This window comes from Rhynchophorus ferrugineus, unplaced genomic scaffold, assembly GCF_030347505.1.
Source record: "Rhynchophorus ferrugineus isolate W39M unplaced genomic scaffold, kcgeb_rfMv2 rfM1, whole genome shotgun sequence".
NCBI classification, from domain to species: domain Eukaryota; kingdom Metazoa; phylum Arthropoda; class Insecta; order Coleoptera; family Curculionidae; genus Rhynchophorus; species Rhynchophorus ferrugineus.
The window spans coordinates 69,291,135-69,311,684 of NW_027472580.1; the positions used below are offsets into that span (position 1 = coordinate 69,291,135).

Below are 20,550 nucleotides of genomic sequence, written 5' to 3' on the forward strand. Positions count from 1 at the left end.
AGATTTTGGGTAAGTGTTGCTGTCGCATGATGGAATTGATTATGTTCGACAATTCCGCAAGCTGCTTATGTGGGAGCTTTTTTAATTTTAAGACCGAGATTTCATCAAATCCCGGTGCTTTTTTGAATTGAGCTGGCGAATAATTTGTTGGATTTGGAGACTAAATCATTTTTGAAGAAATTTAGTGGTGCAGAATTTTTAAGACGCGACTTTCTGCTGGCGGATTTGTTTTTCGAATGTCTGTGCGAAGAGTTCAGCTTTTCGCAATCCGTGGTCGCAAAATTGTTCGAAACTTCGGACTTTAAGGGGGAATAACTTTACGGCCTTTCCCTGCAAGCTATCTCGAGAGTCTCCTCTCTCTTCACGCCTTAACCGCTTCGCGGGCTTCTCTGGTCGCCTCGTCAGCCTCCCTTTTGTCTTCGGGATCGAAGGTAGCTTGAACTCTCCTTTGGAGACGATTCTTGTGGCGGATTCTTGAGCAAAGAGGGCATCAACACCAAGGTAAAAAGAAAATCGAAAGGTGATACCTAGAATTTTGGGACGAACTACGTGATGAGCGATTGTTGTTGCACCTTAGTGCAATTTTACTGATTATTAAATTATTTCAATGACTTAAGATAATGAATTTATTAAATATTTCGAAAACTAGACACAATTTTAAAAAGCAGGCTGCATAGTCAACCACTCCCCCCTCCCCAAATTTACCTTATAAACAGCATTTATTTGTACCAAAGTCGAAAACCGCATATATTTACGTAATTAATAATTAAAATTATGTATTCTTATATATGTAATGTAAGTAACAATAACTGGAATTTAATCTAGATTTATAATTAAAATATTTGTATGAACTAACCAATTAGCTCAATGTGGGTGAGGTCGTTGCACCTGTTATCAAATGCTATATTATTTAATTGTTTTATTAGAAGGTCATAAAAACATTAAACGTACATTCGACAAATATTAAACAGATAAGCATCTGGGATCAGATGATTGCTTTGTTCACATGATGTATTGCACACGGAACATTCTCACTGACACTGCACGAATTTTAACAGTTTAATAATTATGTTAGATATTTGTATGCATTTTGAACAGCGATATATGTTGGTAAAAGTTCTAATAATCTGAAGAAGCAAACAAATTCAAAGACAATGAATTGACAGAATTATTACAACTTATGAAAACCTAACTTAAACTTTCAAAGAACTTTCATAATACTTAGCACTTGATCAATCAGCTATTTTTCAGATGCTTGTATGTTATGGATAATATATAAAAATTAAGGAAAATGAGTAGTACATAATTTCAGTGAAAACACTATTTCAAACTGTTTTAACATCAAACACAAATATAACAGACAAGAAATAAAGACTTTTCTGTGACTTATTACGACTAACAAAAAAAACTGTAACAACTCGAATAAACCATAAAGCAAAAGTCATATTTTAACTCAAGAGAGTCACCCACGTTGATGTTGAAGCGAAGTTCATAAAGTTCATGTTCATAAAGTCATAGCACAGCATATAGTGGAATCAGAAAATAATAATATATTACGATCTGTTAAAGAAGAACGATAATATTAGAGCAGATATATACCGATCATTTGAACATGCTGAATGACATTATTGCAAAATAGACCAGTAATAGTGAGCAACAGGCGATGCTTTGAAAGTTGTGAAGAACACACAGTAGCTGTCCAAATGGGAAGTTCTGACGCACCTACCGTACTCACCAACATTGTTCTTTTGAAATGGTATTGAAATGTTACAGAAGATGTGGTAAAAATTTGTGGAAAATGATAGAAAATATTTTATTTAATATATAATATACAAATTTTTCTCTTAAAAGCCTTTTTAATATTTAAAAAATATCAGAGTATGATATTTCCATTTCCAGTATTTCCTACCTCTTCTAATGTGATTTGAATAAGCTAAATTTGATTGAGTTGGACCATTAAGTTTGAATAGCTAAATATTACGCGTGTATATTATTTATGTCAGTTTTTCAATTTAAGCAACCAGGTTAATTAAAATAAATGCTAATATGTTTACTACCATCCAACTCAACTATCAAAAACACAAAAAAAAAACAAATTATATGTGATTGTATGGGATACATAAATCAAAATATTGCTCCTGTACCTTCTTCAGAATATTAGTCAAAATTGCTGGACTTGTGTATTACTGACTGTTTCTTCTAAAAAATGGAAAAGTATTGCCTATCAGTATTCTAAAATTGTATTTTTGTTACTGGAAGTGTATTTTGATACCTAACCAATAGACAACTAGCCTGTATTATTACGTACTATATCAAAATATTATAAAATTATATACAAAACTAATTATTAAAAATATTAGCGTTGCTTAAAGCTATATAAACTCTCAGAAATACATATTAAAACAGCTATTTTACCTTGTAGGGTTTACAAATCTTTTTATGAGTTTTCCAGTCTGATTTTTGATGCTCTCTAGAGCAATAATACACCAAATGACAGCCACTGCATTTTTGATTCGCCGAATTATTACACACCACACATTTTGTATCGTCCGTCATTATTATCCTAATTTTCTAACACGAACACGTTTAAGATAACCAAAAAATTGCACCGAACCGTATCCGCGTCGATTGCCTCAACTCAATTTAGCCCGTCTAAAAATATGTTCATGTCCTCGATAGTAGCAGGAGATGGGGAATTGAATGAGTTAAATGAAACTATAAGCCGATTTGCTGCACTACGGTTCAACTTTCATCACGTGCACGTTTGTGTGAATAAGATCACCTCGAAAACAAAATAAAATAATAAGTAGAATTACAACGGTACGATATGCTAATGAACCATTATCTGTATATGTATATCTACTGTTTTTGCTCACGCGGTTATTTTTATAGAGGCCAATAAATATTTTTAATAAATTAGTTGAATTCGTTATCCAATATCTCCTTTAAATACTATTTAAACATTAAACTTAACTGCCAATATAACAATGTGATTAATATGTTTTTTATATTGTTTACGAACAGACCACACAGACGTTTTGTTCAAACGTTATTATCATAACGAATTCAAACCATAATATAACTTATACTATACTTATTCTAAGGATTTTTAACTCTTCATTTTCCCGGTAGGTTCTCAGTTTTCAAATAGTTGTAGTACTCCGACGTTTATATGTTCCTGCAATCTCACTTAGGCCTTTGTTTCTTATTCCTATACTAAATTAACATGACTTCCAGTGTCATGCCCAATTTTTTGCTCTGTTGTTTATGATTAATTATTTACTCTAAAACTAAAGCAGGTAATATATATTTTTTGTATGTGAAATTCTTACATGTACACACTTCGTAGTTATGACCTTACTTGTAGCGAGTGCCATCAGCAAATGTGGCCCTTATTACTCCTTTGCGCTTAAGATACCACTGGTATAGAGTAAGTAAAATATTGGTCCAAACTTGTAGTCCGCTCGCATAAATTGGTTTCAAATATGGAATCATTGTCATATCTTATTCTCATTGTAGGGTTTGAGAATCTAGCTCATATAGCTAAATAAGTTGACGAACAAAACTTGAAAGCATTGTGCTGTCACATGATGTTGAAAACGCAACACAAGCTTTAACATTTGTTGTAATATAATGCATGTTATTGTGTTTCAAATAAAAACTGCTGTGTGGTGTCTTTCTTAGATCCAAATTATAAATAATTAAACCTTAAATTAAATATAACTACCAATTTTATAACACATGAGCCGAAAAGAACACTACTTTTGTTATTTTCAAAATAATGGATCAAAAACAATTTCGTGATATAATTTCACACTGCTTCTTAATGGAGAAAAATACCCTTCAAGTGAGGCAATGGCTTAAAAAGTGTTATAAGGACTCCGTCAGAAATTATAATAAAACGTTGGTTTGCTGACTTCAAACGTGGTCCTAGAGACACCGATGATGCAGAACGCAGTGGACGTCAAAATGAAGTGGTAATACCAGAAAACATAAAAAATCCACAAAATCGTTTTGAATAATGGAAATGTGAAGTTTTGTGAGTTAGGTAACATAACGTAAATATATCAAAAAACGTGTCGGTTTTATGTTGCATTAGCATTTGACTATAAATAAGCTCTGTTCAGAGTGGGTGCCGCATTTGCTCACTGTTGACTAAAAACAAGAACGTGTTGATGATTATGAGCAATGTTTGGCCATGTTTAAAAGTGACAAACCGTAATTTTTCATCAATATATGACAATGGATGAAACATGGATCAATCACTTCACTGCGGAATCAAAACGATCGTCAGTAACTGGTGATAGGCATATTTTGTTTATTTATATTTAGGGATGATTGTGTGACTCTTGATTTAGATTTCTTTGATGAATAAAGCCAATTGTTAACAAAGAAACACGAACGGGATTTTACAGCCCACGTGTTAATGTGTTTAATATGCTTTTTATAATTTTTACTAGCAGACCCGATAAACCTTGTCCCGTTCAAACGTCATTTCCCACAGAATGATGTGTAATTAAGTTTTTCAACGATTTTAATTTTTGTTTGTCTTTTCGTTTTTGTTTGTAATTTTGGTTGCAACAACATTTTAATTTTATTCTAATTTGGTTTGAATTTGATCGAGACGCGCATCACAAAACCCATAGCGTCCTGGAAATATTCTTGCATATAATGTGGACTACCAGTATATGATAAATATATCGCAAATATATATGGACCTCAAAATCAAGCTTCACTTTATTCAAATTATTGTATCATAATAACTCAATTTCAATATTTGCACCCAAAATGTATTCACAATGCGTCACGTTAAATTTCTTCTTAATTTATACGCCTGAACAACAATTTCACTGGATTTATTTGTTTATTATCTATATGATATCCATTTCATCCTTTCCAAAACATGAATAAATATTGCAAAGCATCGTAAGAACGATGATAGTCTTCTCTCAACTACACCATGTTATCTCTGCGTTCTATACGTATATTCTGACGCTTCAATGGGTCGCCAGTCAGAACAACTACCTCTTCTATAACAGTTGGTACATTGTATCAATATGGTATCTAAGTTCTCTCCATATGGTATTTTAGCTTAATGATAATAACGTTTTGTAGTCTATTGGAAACGATATTGAACAACTGAAATAATTGGCTATGATTTTGCAGAAACGTCACCAAAGTTACCATCATCCTGATACTGAACGATTTTTATTGCCTCAAATGATGTCACTTGTAAGCAAGAATTGAATTTACTAATTTTACGAAAATCAATTTCAATTTAGATGTGGCACCAGCTAATACTGTTTCCACTAGTTCTGGTGGCATATAATGGCAGTGAAACTTTTCCGGATGCGCAGCAAATTTAGGCCGATTCACCTTTACACGTAAATGCATACCAATGTTTGCAATTCTTCCATATTGCCGATGACATCATGCATTACCAAATATTCGTGAATTATATGATGTACACTTAGTTGTCGTTCGACCTTCGTAGAGTAAAGACGTGTTTGGAGCGACGGTCAGTGTAATAAATTTGAAAGTGTACTACCTGTGCCACAAATGCGATTTTAAAAATAAGTAAAAACCGTGACGACAATAACAGTGTTAAAACTGCGCGTTAAATGTTTAGTGAAAATGTGTTTAAAACGATGGTCACTGCAATAAAGTAACAAAGGTAAAATTTTGGGGGCTGTTAAGGGTCGGAGGTGCATCATCTGTACCACAAATGCGGCGTTATAACGGTTCTGAAACAAATACCGGTACTGAAATTTTTGTAAAAACGTGAATTAAACTATTCATTAAATAAAAATGATTAATAGAGAGAACCAGAGACTAAATGAGATGGAAACACAATCCTCAACGTCAGGTGAAGCTTATCTGGCACAACAGAATCAAATCTTTTGTCAAGAAAACCATAAGAGAACGCAAAATGAGCAAGCTCTCTATAATGCGTATATTAACGAAAAAACAGCCCGACGGAATCTGGAAATTGCACTAACAAATATGCAAAAACAATTAGATGCACTACAACTCCTAATAAAAAACCAAAACACATACAATCCAACTAGCATTCCCGTAGTGAACCAGTGCACTGAAAACAAATTGCCTGTAAACTATGAAACAGACGAGGAAGAATTGCAAAAAGAAGTAGGCTGGATAACAGTTAAAAGAAATAAGAAACGAAAAGCAAACTACACACCTGAAGCTTCACCACAACAACCAAAAACCATTAAAGCACAAGAATTGAATAAAGAAATAAAAGTGCCGAGACCACCTCCAATTATAGTAAGTAATGTCACAGACTTTGACTTGCTATATGAAACAATGAAAACAAATAATATACTATTTAGAGCAACAACATTAAACAATGGACAAATCAAATTAAACGCCGAATGTCGTAAAACTTTTACGAAAATTGCTGAGTGCTTGGAATTCCTAAAATTACAATGGCACTCGTATGAAGATAAGCAAACCAGAGACATTAAAGTAATGGCAAGAGGGCTTCCACCGACAGCTAAAACTACTAAAATAGTGGAAGAGTTAATAAAAAATGGACTTAAATGTACTGACGTCACAAATATCCTGAAAAAAGAACGAAATAAAAATAACAATGGAGAAATAGTTGTCCAGAAGAAGCCTTTACCACTGTTTATGTTATCATTCCAACATAACACGGACATAAAAGCAATTTATGAAATTAAACAAATTCTAGGAGTCGAAGTAAAAATAGAACCTCTTAGAAAGGCAAATCTTGTGCCACAGTGCAAGAGATGCCAATTACATGGACACACACAAAAATTCTGTAAAAGGGAACCAAGGTGTGTAAAATGCTCAGGAAAACACATCACGGGAGAATGCAAAAAACCCAAAGGAACAAAAGCGAAATGTGCGAATTGCAATGAAGCGCATCCAGCAAGCTACAGAGGATGCGTAGTTGCGAAAACATTCCAAGAGAGAAGAAATAAAATCAGTCAGGCTAAAGAGCAAAAAACAGTGACTCAAAATAAACAACCAAAAATGTACAACGAAATCAACGATGAAATGACCTATGCTCAAAGCATAAACCAAACCGCTCAAAAAGAAACAAAAAAAGAAGACGTTACAACCAACGAACTGCTATTGAAACTTATAGCAAAGCTGGACAACCAGGAAAAGATTATTGAATCGTTTTCTGAAAGATTACTTAAACTCGAAAACAATAGGGCGGTGGCCTCAAGAACTAAAAATGGCAAGTAAAGACATCCGCATCGCAATTTGGAATGCTAATGGGATTCAGAAACATCACGCTGACCTACAAGTATTCCTAGAATTGCAAAAAATAGATATTTGCTTAATATCTGAAACCCATTTGACAAAGGAATCCTTTATTAAATTTAGAGGATATTACTTTTACCACACCATTCATCCAGCTAACACAGCAAGAGGAGGAAGTGCAATAATAATAAAAAATAATATATGCCATCATCAAGAACCCGGACTCAGTTTAGCAGAAAATCAGGTAACGGCAGTAACTGTTATATCTAGCAAATACAGGGTTACATTAGCTTCCATATATAGCCCTCCAAGATACAACCAAAAAAAAGAAAATTACTTGAATGTTCTAAACAACCTAGGAGAAAAATTTATAATCGGTGGTGATTTCAATGCTAAAAATACAAGATGGGGATCTAGAATGACGACAACTAAAGGTAATGAATTACATAAAGCAGCTGCTGAGCTAGGGTGCAGTTACATGTCGACAGGAAAACCAACTTATTGGCCTACCGATCCAGAGAAAACTCCAGACCTGTTAGACTTCTTTATAGCTAGAAACATAACCACTAACTACATGGAAGTTGAAGAAAATTTTGACTTAAGTTCAGATCACACACCTGTGATTTTGACGCTGAGTGAAAACATTATAAGAAAACAACAAAATCCAACATTAACCAACAAGAGGACAGACTGGGAAGGATTTGTTGAAGAAATAAACAATCGAATTCAACTAAATGTTCCCCTTAAGACAGAAGACCAATTAAATTATGAAACCGAAAAATTCGTTGCAGACATCCAACAGGCTGCTTGGAATAACACTCCAGAAATTAAAACTTCAACCAAAGGAATAAATTACCCGAAAGAAATCAAGGAAATGGTAGCTGAAAAACGAAAACTACGGAAAAAATGGCAGCAAAATAGAACACCTGAAAATAAGAATATCTTAAACAACATAACACAAAGGTTGAAGAGGGAAATTTTGGAAATTAAAAACAATTCCATAAATAACTATCTACGAAATTTAACAGATGACAAGAACACAGACTACTCGCTCTGGAAAGCCACTAAATACCTAAAACGATCCTGTCTACATAGTCCTCCGATAAGAAACATGCATGGAAGTTGGGCACGCAGCAACCTGGAGAAAGCAGAAGCATTCGCTGACCATTTAGAGAAAACTTTCAAACCAAACGAAAGTGAAATTGAACATACTTTACCGGACATAGACGGCGAAAATTCGACAATTCAATTAACAACTCCGAAAGAAGTCACCAACGTTATTAAAACTAACATCAAGCCAAATAAATCACCAGGCTATGATTTAATAACAGGGCAATTGCTGCACAATCTGCCAAGAAAGGGTATTATAAAGCTCACTAACTTAATCAATGCAGCATTTCGACTGAAATATGTCCCAGACGTTTGGAAAATGGCTGAAATAATAATGGTTCCAAAACCTGGAAAATCACCAAATGATATAAAAGCTTATCGACCTATCTCACTGTTACCGATGATAGCTAAGGTATTTGAAAAGCTCCTCTTGAAAAGATTAAAACCAATTATAGAGAGAAAAAACCTAATACCAACACACCAGTTTGGGTTTATTACCAAACATTCAACGATTGATCAAGTGCATAGAATAACAGATGTTATTGAAAAAGCCTATGAAGATAATAAAGTATGCTCAGCTGTATTCTTAGATGTAGCACAAGCTTTCGACAAGGTATGGCACAAAGGCCTCGTCCATAAGCTACAGAAAATATTACCGAAGCAACACACCGAACTATTAAAATCTTACATCACAGCCAGAATGTTTAGAGTGAAACAAGAGGAAGCTTACTCTACAATAAAAGAAGCTAAAGCAGGTGTACCACAAGGAAGTGTACTGGGGCCAATTCTGTACCTACTGTATACATGTGATATACCACAAATCGAAAACATTACAATGGCTACATTTGCTGATGATACTGCTATTCTTGCTGTCGGAAACAATAGCGAAGAAGCAACCCGAAAACTACAACAGGCTACTGACGCTATAAATAAATGGACCCAAATCTGGAAAATACAAATTAACCAAAACAAATCTGTGCATGTTCAATTCACCTATAAACAGGCCGCGCTTACACCATTGACCATAAACCACACTGTCATACCATACAGCAATAATGCTAAGTATCTCGGAATGACACTTGATGCAAAACTACGGTGGAAGGAACATGTCAAAAAGAAAAGAAAAGAACTTGAGTTAAAATATAGAAAAATGTATTGGCTAATTGGAAGAAAATCTCAATTAACTATACATAATAAATTACTTCTATATAAACAAATATTAAAACCTATATGGACATACGGAATACAATTATGGGGATGTTCCGCAAAAAGCAACATAAATCTAATACAAGTTTTCCAGAACAAAGTCCTAAGAAGCATCGTAGGTGCACCCAGATATTACCGGACCATTTATTTACATCGAGATCTTCAGATACCGACTGTCAATCAAGAAATTAAAAGAATTGCAAAGAGACATGAGGAGAGACTTCACTCTCATGTTAATTTCGAAGTATTACAACTCTTGGACAACACCAAAACCGGACGCAGACTCAAAAGGACCAAACCATTTGAACTTGTGTAGTGTGTTGTAGTGTAGTGCAGTGAGGTGCATTAGAAAAAACTCAAAGTGTTAAAACAATTATTATTATGTTAGAGACTATGTAGGACTGATGAGTCCTATTAGATATATACCTAGATTTAAGCTATTATAAGGACAAATTGTAGGTTAGTCGGCAACGACTAGTAACAATGTATATAATTATATAAAAAAAAAAAAAAAAAAAAATATGATGTACACTTGAGTTGATACTTCTGAGAGTCTCTGTTATTTTATTCAGTTTCAATTTATGGTCATTCAAAATCATCTTGTGGATTTTTTTTATGTTTTCGCCGGTAACAACTTCTTTTGGGCGACCACTGCGTTCACCGTCTTCTACGCTCATTTGATCCCGTCTAAACTTAGAATACCAATCCTTGATGGTTGATTTTCCTGGGGCAGATCTAACCTGAGTTCTTAGTTCCTATCAGTAAATCCACAAAATTATGTATAATATTTCTTCCCTCATAGATGCTTTTATCAAATTTGCCCTTCCAATAGATTCTACTTTCTCAAACTAGAAGCCTTAGAGAATTTATTGCTTGATTTACAACATGAAACTGTAAACGGTTTGATGAACATTACCTTTCCATTAATTTGTGCATTATTCGAACGACTTTCAACGAATGGAGTACATAGCTCTCTGCCCAATTGCCGATAAAATAATCGTCGTTCATACGATTTTTAACAATCATTTTATTATTCTCATAATACAGAATATATGATGCAAGGCAGGCAATATCGAGAATGTTGTAAAAAAATGATAGAGGCCACCTTTGAGTTGATCTTTTTGTAGTATATCTACCAAGCATTTTATCCATCGTGTCTACTCCAGCTTTAACCAGTTATAAAACTCAATAATTTCGGGTTTTTTCCTTGCACTATCACTAATTTTAGCTTCATAATGCATTAATGATAGCATAATCACTACCTTGTTTTTTTTGGCACATAACTACATAGGGTAACTTTTTCATGAAATCCAAACACAGTGGATAATTCTTCTCGCGATTTTGATACAGCCATTGCTGGTGGAATGTATGCTTTATTTTTCTTCAAGGTGCCAACAATTGTCAAGTTCTAAGATTGTAAAAATTTTTCCAGTGGAAGAGTAGTGAAGAAATTATCCATTATAATGTTAATACCGGATCCTCTATACGGTGCCACCAAGTCTTTGACAACTCTTTCACCAACGTTCTTCTCACGACCATCTTTCGATTTTCCAGTGTAAAGCTGCCCAGTAGGTGGATACAAATTTTCAGCATCACATATCCACCATACTTTAATTCCATATTTAGCTAGCTTTGACAGAATATACTGAGTGAATCTAGTTCGGCCTCGGTATGGATAAAGTTGCTCGTCAATTGTCAAGTATTCTGCTGGCTTAAAATGTTTTACTAAATTATTATTCAACATTGTCCAAATGTCTCGTATTAGAGAAGCTTTATCATTATCATATATTTATCATATATCCAGGCGCTGAGCTCGAGTATTGGCATAAGATTATAAACTGTGTCCCTATAGCTATTTCATATGCCACATAGCCAATTTACACAGAAAAAAAAATCAGTATGCTAATGACTTGCACATCTGCCACGCTATAGGTGGGTACCTGGTAATTGAACGAATGGTGAAAGTTTGGTCAGTGACCGGACGGCAAAATGTGCTCCAATCCCTACGTACTTCAATGCAGGCTCATTCACTAGAATTATTCCGTTAAGACCACAAGATTATTACACTATTCTACTTGAAAGTGATTCAGTTAACCGGATTGGAACAACTGAATAGAAATAGTATAAAATTAAATAAATTAATAACCGTGGGAAATAAGGGTGTTGAAAAATAAAATAGAGGGAAATAGAGGTGTTAAGCCCTCTTCTAATTTTCTAAATTCTTTCCAAAACGCTCGCTCTTAATTACGCTAGTATTAAAGCTATGTAAATTAATTTTAAACATTAGGAGATGAAACATCAATAACATTTATTTTACATATTAATTATATGTTCGAAAGTGTATAACTGATATACAATTTCTCGACACTAAAATACGGCAATAAAAATTCCCTAACACTTTATTTGATTATGTCAAATACAACAAATTAATGCTAATTAAATTGCTTCATTAAAATGATACAATATGTTGCATATAAATCCACCTTACTTTTCATGGACCTTGTGTCCCGATCCGATTATAGCCTTCACTGTGCAGAAATATGTTATAACTTTTTTAATTTATTAATATATTATAGCTAGTCGTTTCAATTATGTACAAGTTACAATTTATCTCTACAGTGACTTAAGACTAAGTACTTATCCAAGAGGAATCATTAGCCTTTACTTAGTCTCTTATAGAATAAAATTACGTAAATCCATTGGAGTCCGAAGATTTCGGTATAAGTAACTGTTCCTATGCTATCTGGGTGCTTCCTCTGAGGACTTGTTATGAAATACTTCTATCACGTTGATATAATTTCTCCCAGAAAGTGCATCAACTTAATAACACTCATATTTAATGTCGTCCTAAGACTTAATTATTTTCGTAGCACTTGGAAAGTGGCTCAAATCATTATGATTCTTAAACCTGGGCAAAGAATCGGAAGACATCTCGTCTTATCGTCCTATAAGCCTGTTAGCTGTCATCACTAGACTTTTCGAAAAACTATACATTAAGAAACTCAAAATAATTGCAGAGGAGATAAATATTATTCCAGACCATCAATTTGGCTTCCGTAATAATCACGAAATAACAAAACAAACACATAGACTAGTCAACCAAATTATCAAAAACTTAAACGATAAAAACTTCGACATCGACGAGATGTGGCACACTGGACTGCACGTTAAATTGAAAAAGCTTTTGCCCCATATGCACTTTCAACTGCTGAAATCATACCTCACAGATAAACATTTTATTGCCAAAATGGGTGGTGAATACACTGACCTACACCCAATATATTCACGTGTTCCGCAGGGCAGTGTTCTTGGCCCATTGTTATATCTTATGTATACAGCTAATCTACCGACCTCAAGAAACACTACTGTTGCAACATATGCTGACGATACAGCGGTTTTATCATCACACGAGGATCCAATATAAGCCACAAAAAACCTTCACCTTCATCTTAACAAAGTCGAATTGTGGTCGAAAACATGGCGTATCAAAGCAAATAAGACTAAATCTACCCATATGACATTCACTCCTTGTAGAAGAACATGTCCCTCAGTAAAATTTAATAATCATGGACTTCCGCAATCAGACAACGTTAAATATCTAGGAATGCATTTTGATCGACGTTTGACATGAAAAAAACATCTAGTGACAAAACGCAAACAGCTTGTGCTTAAACTAAACCAAATGTATTGGCTGATTGGGCGTGAATCTAAATTATTATTAGATAACAAGGTTTTGCTCTATAAGTCAATACTTAGGCCCATTTGGACCTATGGTATTGAACTGTGGGTTACTACTAGCAAATCTAACATAGATATCCTTCAGAGCTTCCAGAATAAAGTGTTGCGAGTCATCGTCGATGCCCCATATTCAGTGTCCAACAAACTGATTCAAATCGCTCGCTGATTCAATCACAAATGATTCAATGCGATATCATCTTAGAACCCATCACGAGTGTGATTCGAAGTGCTAGTGCGAAGTACTCTGAAAGGCATCCCAATGCACTCACCAAACAGTTAAATGTGCGCGATAACAATGAAATGCGTAGGCTCAAACGCAAACTACCATACGAACTGATTAATAGAAACATAGAGTGAGATTTAATAATATCTAGAATAGTCTTTAGAATAAATTAGGATAGACTTTAAAATAAGTTAGAATAGTATCTAGAATAATATTTAGATTATAAGTTGTACAACAGATCACTTACTGAAGTGATCTTCTACATGTTAGGATGGTTATATTATATAACGGAGATTATACAATAACACTTACTGCCCACGGGCAGATTGTTGACGTTCTAAGAGATTAATTGACAAAAAATTCTCCCAGAACATCTCTATAACTGAATTCCATAAATCTACATAGGTTTTAGTACTTGCTTATACATATATAACTTATTTAAACAAGTTATTTTCTTTTACTTTTGCTCCGTTCATCGACATTTTACATTAAGATTCCTGCCATGATACTTTGCGTTGTTATGTTCATTATTATTATTCATATTTATTGGTATATGAATAGTTTGGTTGTAAGTATGCACCGATTTACTCCCTCTATTATTCATGTTTAGGTCCAATTATTTATATTATATGTTTCGTGTGACAGAACACCATGACTGAGATATACGAATTTAAGAGCTTAATAATGCCATACTATATTTAAGTTTTATTTATGTTACGCTACGTCCAAGAATATAGTTGAGCAAACTTGTTTCTCTTCGTAAGCTTTTTCTATAATGTATGTGATTCTGTGAAACCAAAATGATGTGCAGGTATCATATTTCTTCTATCTATATTGGCTAACCTTTTTAAGGAGAGTTTTTGACATTTTGGTAACAGTGAAATTAGTCGACAAGATTTTACTTTATTTGGTGATTTTCCATGCATTTTAATCATAATGACTCCAGCCATTTTCCAATCACCATGTTTTAGTTGGAATACCACATTAATCAAGTTGATGAGCTTTTCTTGATCAATTTTCCTGCACTTATACGGTCAATAAATTATAGCCGAGTGCTCTATTTGAACTGTTATGACTTGTTTTTGGTGTAACAAATTTAATAGGAAGATTTTCGTGCTTGTTGATCGTAACCTTCCTGATTTGTAACCTTAATTTTTTTGGTTTGTTCTAAATTATCGACGAGTGCTTCAACTTTTTATTGACTCTTGCGCGTCTAATTTCTCCCTAAGTCTCTAAGCTCCCCGTTTGTTTGTTATATGACTCGAACACTCGAAAACTAGGAAACGGATAACTAGAAATAGCCGAAACTCTTATAAACATATTATTACGTATTAACATATAACATATTACTTAATAATTACTTTAGAGATCGTTTATGTTCATATGAAACCAAGGATTTATAGGATCTATTATGGAGGATTCCTTCCTTCGTAGTTTTATTTCATCAAATAAACGATCAATTTGGCACTAAATATGAAAATAAATAATTATTTTCTAAAACAATTAACCCTATATATAAATTGTCTAGATAAATATATAATTCAGGTGTTTGCTCAGCCGTGAACTATTGGAATTTAGGTTTTGAAATTTCTTTAGTTAAAAAAAATACCCTTTAACGAAACCTACCAGTATTTGGAAGCAAGTTAGCACTTCGGAGTCTACGGTTTCCAAAGGCTCAACCGCAAACTATTGGAATTTAATAATATCTTAGAAAATCGCTCCCATTATCTGCAACATCTAAATTTTTGTGAAATATATCGGTGGTTCTAATTCTATATAGTATAAGTTACATCTATATAGTATCTATTATAAATGTGAATTAATTAACTCAATATCTATTGTCATATAAATAATAATGAACCTATCCATATATAAATTGTTACATCAAAAGTATTACTTTGACAGCTTATATATTCTTGATAAAATGGCGAAGGAAGTTTTTTATTCACAAAAATTAATTTATTAAGTTAATCGTAACATACAAAATAATTCAATAAACAATGAATAATATAAAATGATATCATACAATAATTTTACCACAATTTCCTCAAAAATTATAATATTTTTTCCGTAAAATAAAACCAATAGAATATACAAATATGTAAATTATATGTTCACCTAAATTTATTAGTTATTATTAGTTTTGTTTTCTTAAAATAATTAATACAAATTGAACTATAGCACTAATAATTATTAATTTAATGTAACATCGTACTTACACATTGTTAATGAACTAAAAACCGCCATAAATACACATATATTACGAATATATCTTTAAAATGTACATTGTTAATTCAATTCAGTACATTGTTCCAATAACACCAAAATTAACACAAAATACGAATACTAACCTTAAAGTTAATCTGATGCGTCATATTGTCTGTTCTCACACAACACAACATAAAAAACCAAACCAGCTGTACGGTTTTAACTAATTAAATACCCGAGATCGTCTGATGTCACGTAAAATGTAATCAAATCAACTGAACATAACCAACCGTATCATTCCGATGTTTATAATGAGACATTATTTAAAAAAGACGTTAAACAATATTTTATCAGGTATATAGATTTTATTTGTTTATTTATCTATTTGTAATCACTTAAACCACTTGAGTTTTTCACAGTTTAACTTAACCTTTTATTTAAGGAATATGATTGGAATACAACAAGTCAATTGAAAAGTCCCCGGCCTACCATAGTAGAACAATTTTTTTTTGGCAAAATTATTTTTTTTATTCAACATAATTCCCTTCACATGGTGATACACTGATTATAGTGACCTTCCAACTTTTCGATACCATTTTTGTAGTACGATTTGTCCTTTGCTTCAAAATAGGCCTCATTCGACGAAAATTTCTTCGCAGCCAGCATTCTTTTGAAATCTCAGAACAGGAAACAGTCGCTGGTGGCCAGATCTGGTTGATGAGGAAGCAATTCGAAGTCCAATTATGACACGGTGCATTGTCTTGGTGAAGCAGCACTTTCTTTTTCTTCAAATGTGGTCGTTTTTCGGCGATTTCGTTCTTCAAACGGTCCACTAACGGTATGTAATAGTCGCTGTTGATGGTCCTTTTTCAAGGTAGTCAATGAAAATTATTGCCAGCCGACTGTTGCGTTTTCCCACGCTTTGGAGCGGGTTCATCGTGTGCAGTCCACCCGGATGACTGTCGATTGGACTTCGGAGTGAAATGATGGAGCCATGTTTCCTTTATTGATTCAAAAACTCGGGTTGTTTTACGCTTAGTCATCTTCAAACACTGCTCCGATTCATCAACTCGTCTTTGCTTTTGGTCAAAAGTGAGCTCGCATGGCACCAACTTTGCACAGAGCTTTCTCATATACAAATATTCGTGAATGATATGATGTACACATTCAATTGAGATCTTTAGAGTGTCTGCTATTTCCTTCAGCTCCAATTTACGGTCATTCAAAATCATTTTGTGAATTATTTAAATGTTTTCGTTGGTAACAACCTCTTTTGAGTCCACTGCGTTCACCGCCTTCGGTGCTCATTTCACCACGTCTAAACTTAGCACACCAATCCTTGATGGTTGATTTTCCTGGAACAGTGTCCAGAAACTCGGCATCAAGCCAAGTTTTTGCCTTCAAAAAGCAATATTTTATCAACACGCGAAATTCCTTTTTATCCATTATTTTCACAAATTCACGAACACATGATCCGGCAGCTGTCAAATTTATACACGCATCTTTTGAGAATTAGGGCTAACTAAGAAACATATAGATATAATTCTAGTAGCTCCATCTATGTGTCAGGCCGGGGACTTTTCAATTGCCCTGTTACGTATGGTATATCGCACAACTGATATGACCCTCTTTATGGACTGCCTATTCAAAGGAACAAGGTTTACATTAGAATTGATTTAAATATTCATGTCATTTTGTATCTTCGTTCAACAATTTACCTCTTCTTTCGGTACAATCAAATCAGTTTTAAGGTAGAATAAAAGCTTTTGTTTTTAAGCCCTTTCACATTTCATAACTGACGCGGGTAGGATTCCATTGAAATTATCAAGCTCTTTTGAATTGGTTCATTTAACCACAATCTGTTGGTAGGATTAGTAATCGTTCTACAGTTACTCCAAACAGTTTTTAGTTGAATCAGAATCGGACCGGAACTCGGACAAAATTATAGCAGCTTAAGCTGTAAGATCACTAAATCAATAAACTATTTCAATTAAGATAAATTCAAGCTTTAAATAATAGTAGCACAATTTCTTAGCCGTAGACTATTTTAACCTGAAATTACCAAAAATTGTAAAGCAATAGATAGATACCATAGAAATTTGAGTAGAAACAGTGTCATTTTGAAGATCTTCAAAGGTAAAGATAGAGTCGAAGGCACAGGTGATACTCGAAAATACAATAATATAAATAATTTTACAACTGTCAGATGTCCAGATGGGTCAGCAACTACATCCATCCTTGTCGTCGTTTCTTTAACAGGTAGGTGTTATACAAGTATCAGGGCCTGTTGACGGGCCTGACTACGATTATTCGAAGACGAGGCAGGGTGCTTGTGTGAATGAATGGTGATGATGAGTGAGATGTCTAGACATAGGCAGTTTGGTTTTATGTTCGAATAGATTTAAATCGCCAGTGTCGTTTTGTACCGCTGTTCAACAGGTCTCCTCTTAAATAAAACAGTTTTTTAAGTAAATTAGTGGTTCTTGTGTATAAAATCCCTTATAACTTATATATATCTTTTCTAAGTAATATATTAATACCCATCACTTGTTGAATGATAAATTCGGAGATGATCTTAAAAGACTTTATTACTTTCTCTTTTATAATTGTAAACATCCTTCTCGTTCTTGATGAAATGAGGTGGGCGTTCTGCTCGCTTACCCGCGTTACCAATACGCCAGCGCTGTTAATTGTTGTTTGCGGATAACAACCATTACATTTAAATAACACACTTTTTGTATGAACGTACATCAAACAAACAATTTAATTAGCAAATTGTATCGTTCTTTTTCACGAATTAAAAACGAATTAAGAATATATTTGTTCTAAAATACGGGTCAGCATTCAATTTTCTGTAGAAGACCTCAAGTCATCATTATGCCTTTGACAAAATATTAATTTAATTCAATTATAGTTGAGCATGACTCACTTATGCCCACATTAGATCGTCTTACATCACCTTTTAAGCACACAGAAATTGTATACTAATATTTGTTACCCGACGGGCATATCAAATATTCACAGCTGAAAGTATAATTATTTTATTGTTTCACACAGACCGATTTTTTTTACTTCTATTGTCAATAATGTCTACATTATGATAACAATACATTTATAAAATAAGCCATAACTAAATAAATTGACTCAATTAAGTAATGTTTAATACATTAAATAATTTTTCTTTCAAAGTGTCGACCATTAGTGCAATAACCTACCATCATTCTATTGTCAAGCTATGGATTCATAGGTAAAATTATAATAAGCGATAATCCGCAAGTTGAACAGCAATTAAAGCTAATTGAATTACTTATAAGTAAATTGAACTAATTGGCTATTAAAGTTCTCCAGAATTTTTCAACTTCAAGAAGTTTATGTTTGTGATTGTTTGTTTAATATTTTTGATTATCCTAGGCAAAAGTGCAAAATCCGACAAGGAAAATTACGGCTGTGACCAGGCTGGGTAAGACCGGATGATTTCTAAGTTGGTCACTCGCCAGTCGGTAGGCTTAATGCCGAGGACCGTGGTTGGGAGCCCACGTTAAACAGTAGCTCTAATCCAGATAAACCCTGGTTGGAAAAAATATTTTTGAATTTTCGTAAGGAAAGTTAACTACCGAATCAAGAATAAAATAATTAATTAAAGCGTTCCAAGTTTGTGGTATCTAATAAAAATATTTCCTTTCCAAAAATTGTCTTTTGCCATCAAAATTAGGAATCTCAAAACTTTAATGAAATTATATAATATTTTTTATACTAAAATTGAAAAGCTCATAACCCATAAAACTAATTTTTCATTACACTTCTTCGTAGATTGTTATTAGAGTTTATATTACATATATTTTGTGTATACTAACTATATACCAGATAATCAAATAGTAAAATCTATATTTTAGAATTTATAACAATGGTCAATGTAACAATAGCAAAATTAGTTAAATAATAGTGAATAAAATATATACCAGAGATAAAATCTAACCTTATAATATTTGCATTTATTAATTAAGTTAAACAAAATATCATGCAATTTTACAATATATTAGGTGCTTGCATGTACTTTTTCTACTTTAAACTTTATGAGATAGATAGGTCGATATATTATTAATTAAAATATTTGCCCCCATTTTCTATACATTTTTATCATCTTCCTAGCGCTTCGAAAGGACGATGTGGGTTTGGCACTGAGTACGACAGAACTCCAGTTGCTACCACCTTGCAGTTACTTGCTATTCTTGGTCTTTTTGCAACAATATATCTTTCAATTTGTTCAACTGGCGCCAGTAGACACCTGCAGTAACAGTGTTATTCTGTTTTAGCGACATATAATACACCACACCCTGTTCATCTCACCATGTGTACATCAAGATTTTATTGTCATAAATATTCTGCTTCGGTATTGACATACATGATATACATACTCTTCTAGACTAACCTATGTTTTTATGCTTAGGATTGTCGTAGTAGATACACTTTTCATCACAAGTCCCAACATGCCACAGAAAACCTTTTTCACCTAGAAAGCAATGTAGTCGAAATGGCATTTTCAGTAAATGCGTGTATTTTATGTAGAGAAATATTATATACAAAATAACTGCATTGAACAGTCAGGTTATATCGTTTTATCCTTTTTAAAAGAAGGATAAACAAAACACCCTTAGATCTTTAGATCAAATAAAATCATTTTTCTTTCTTGGTAGCACTCAACCAGAAAAACAGAAGTTGATCTACTTACAAATATTATACATGGAATATCATAAAATATAGACTTTGATTTGAGTCTTTAATTAATAATTACTATAAACTAGCTCCTCTTT

General features: G+C 33.3%; 1 protein-coding gene across 2 annotated transcripts in view; it reads right to left on the reverse strand.

Moving 5' to 3' along the window:
- Positions 1-16,020, reverse strand: part of SmydA-1 (SET and MYND domain containing, arthropod-specific, member 1) — a 33,848-nt gene extending 17,828 nt beyond the window's left edge. Inside the window, exon 1 of one of the 2 annotated variants that reach the window (XR_013003811.1) lies at positions 15,883-16,020. Coding sequence is in view for 1 of the 2 variants with exons in the window: in XM_076393831.1 (XP_076249946.1) it covers positions 2,416-2,556 (141 nt within the window). In the remaining variant the exon portion in view is untranslated. Of the gene's footprint in view, positions 1-2,415; positions 2,792-15,882 lie in introns of those variants that run through there. The other variant, XM_076393831.1, reaches the window with a different exon arrangement.
- Positions 16,021-20,550: the final 4,530 nt, after the last annotated feature.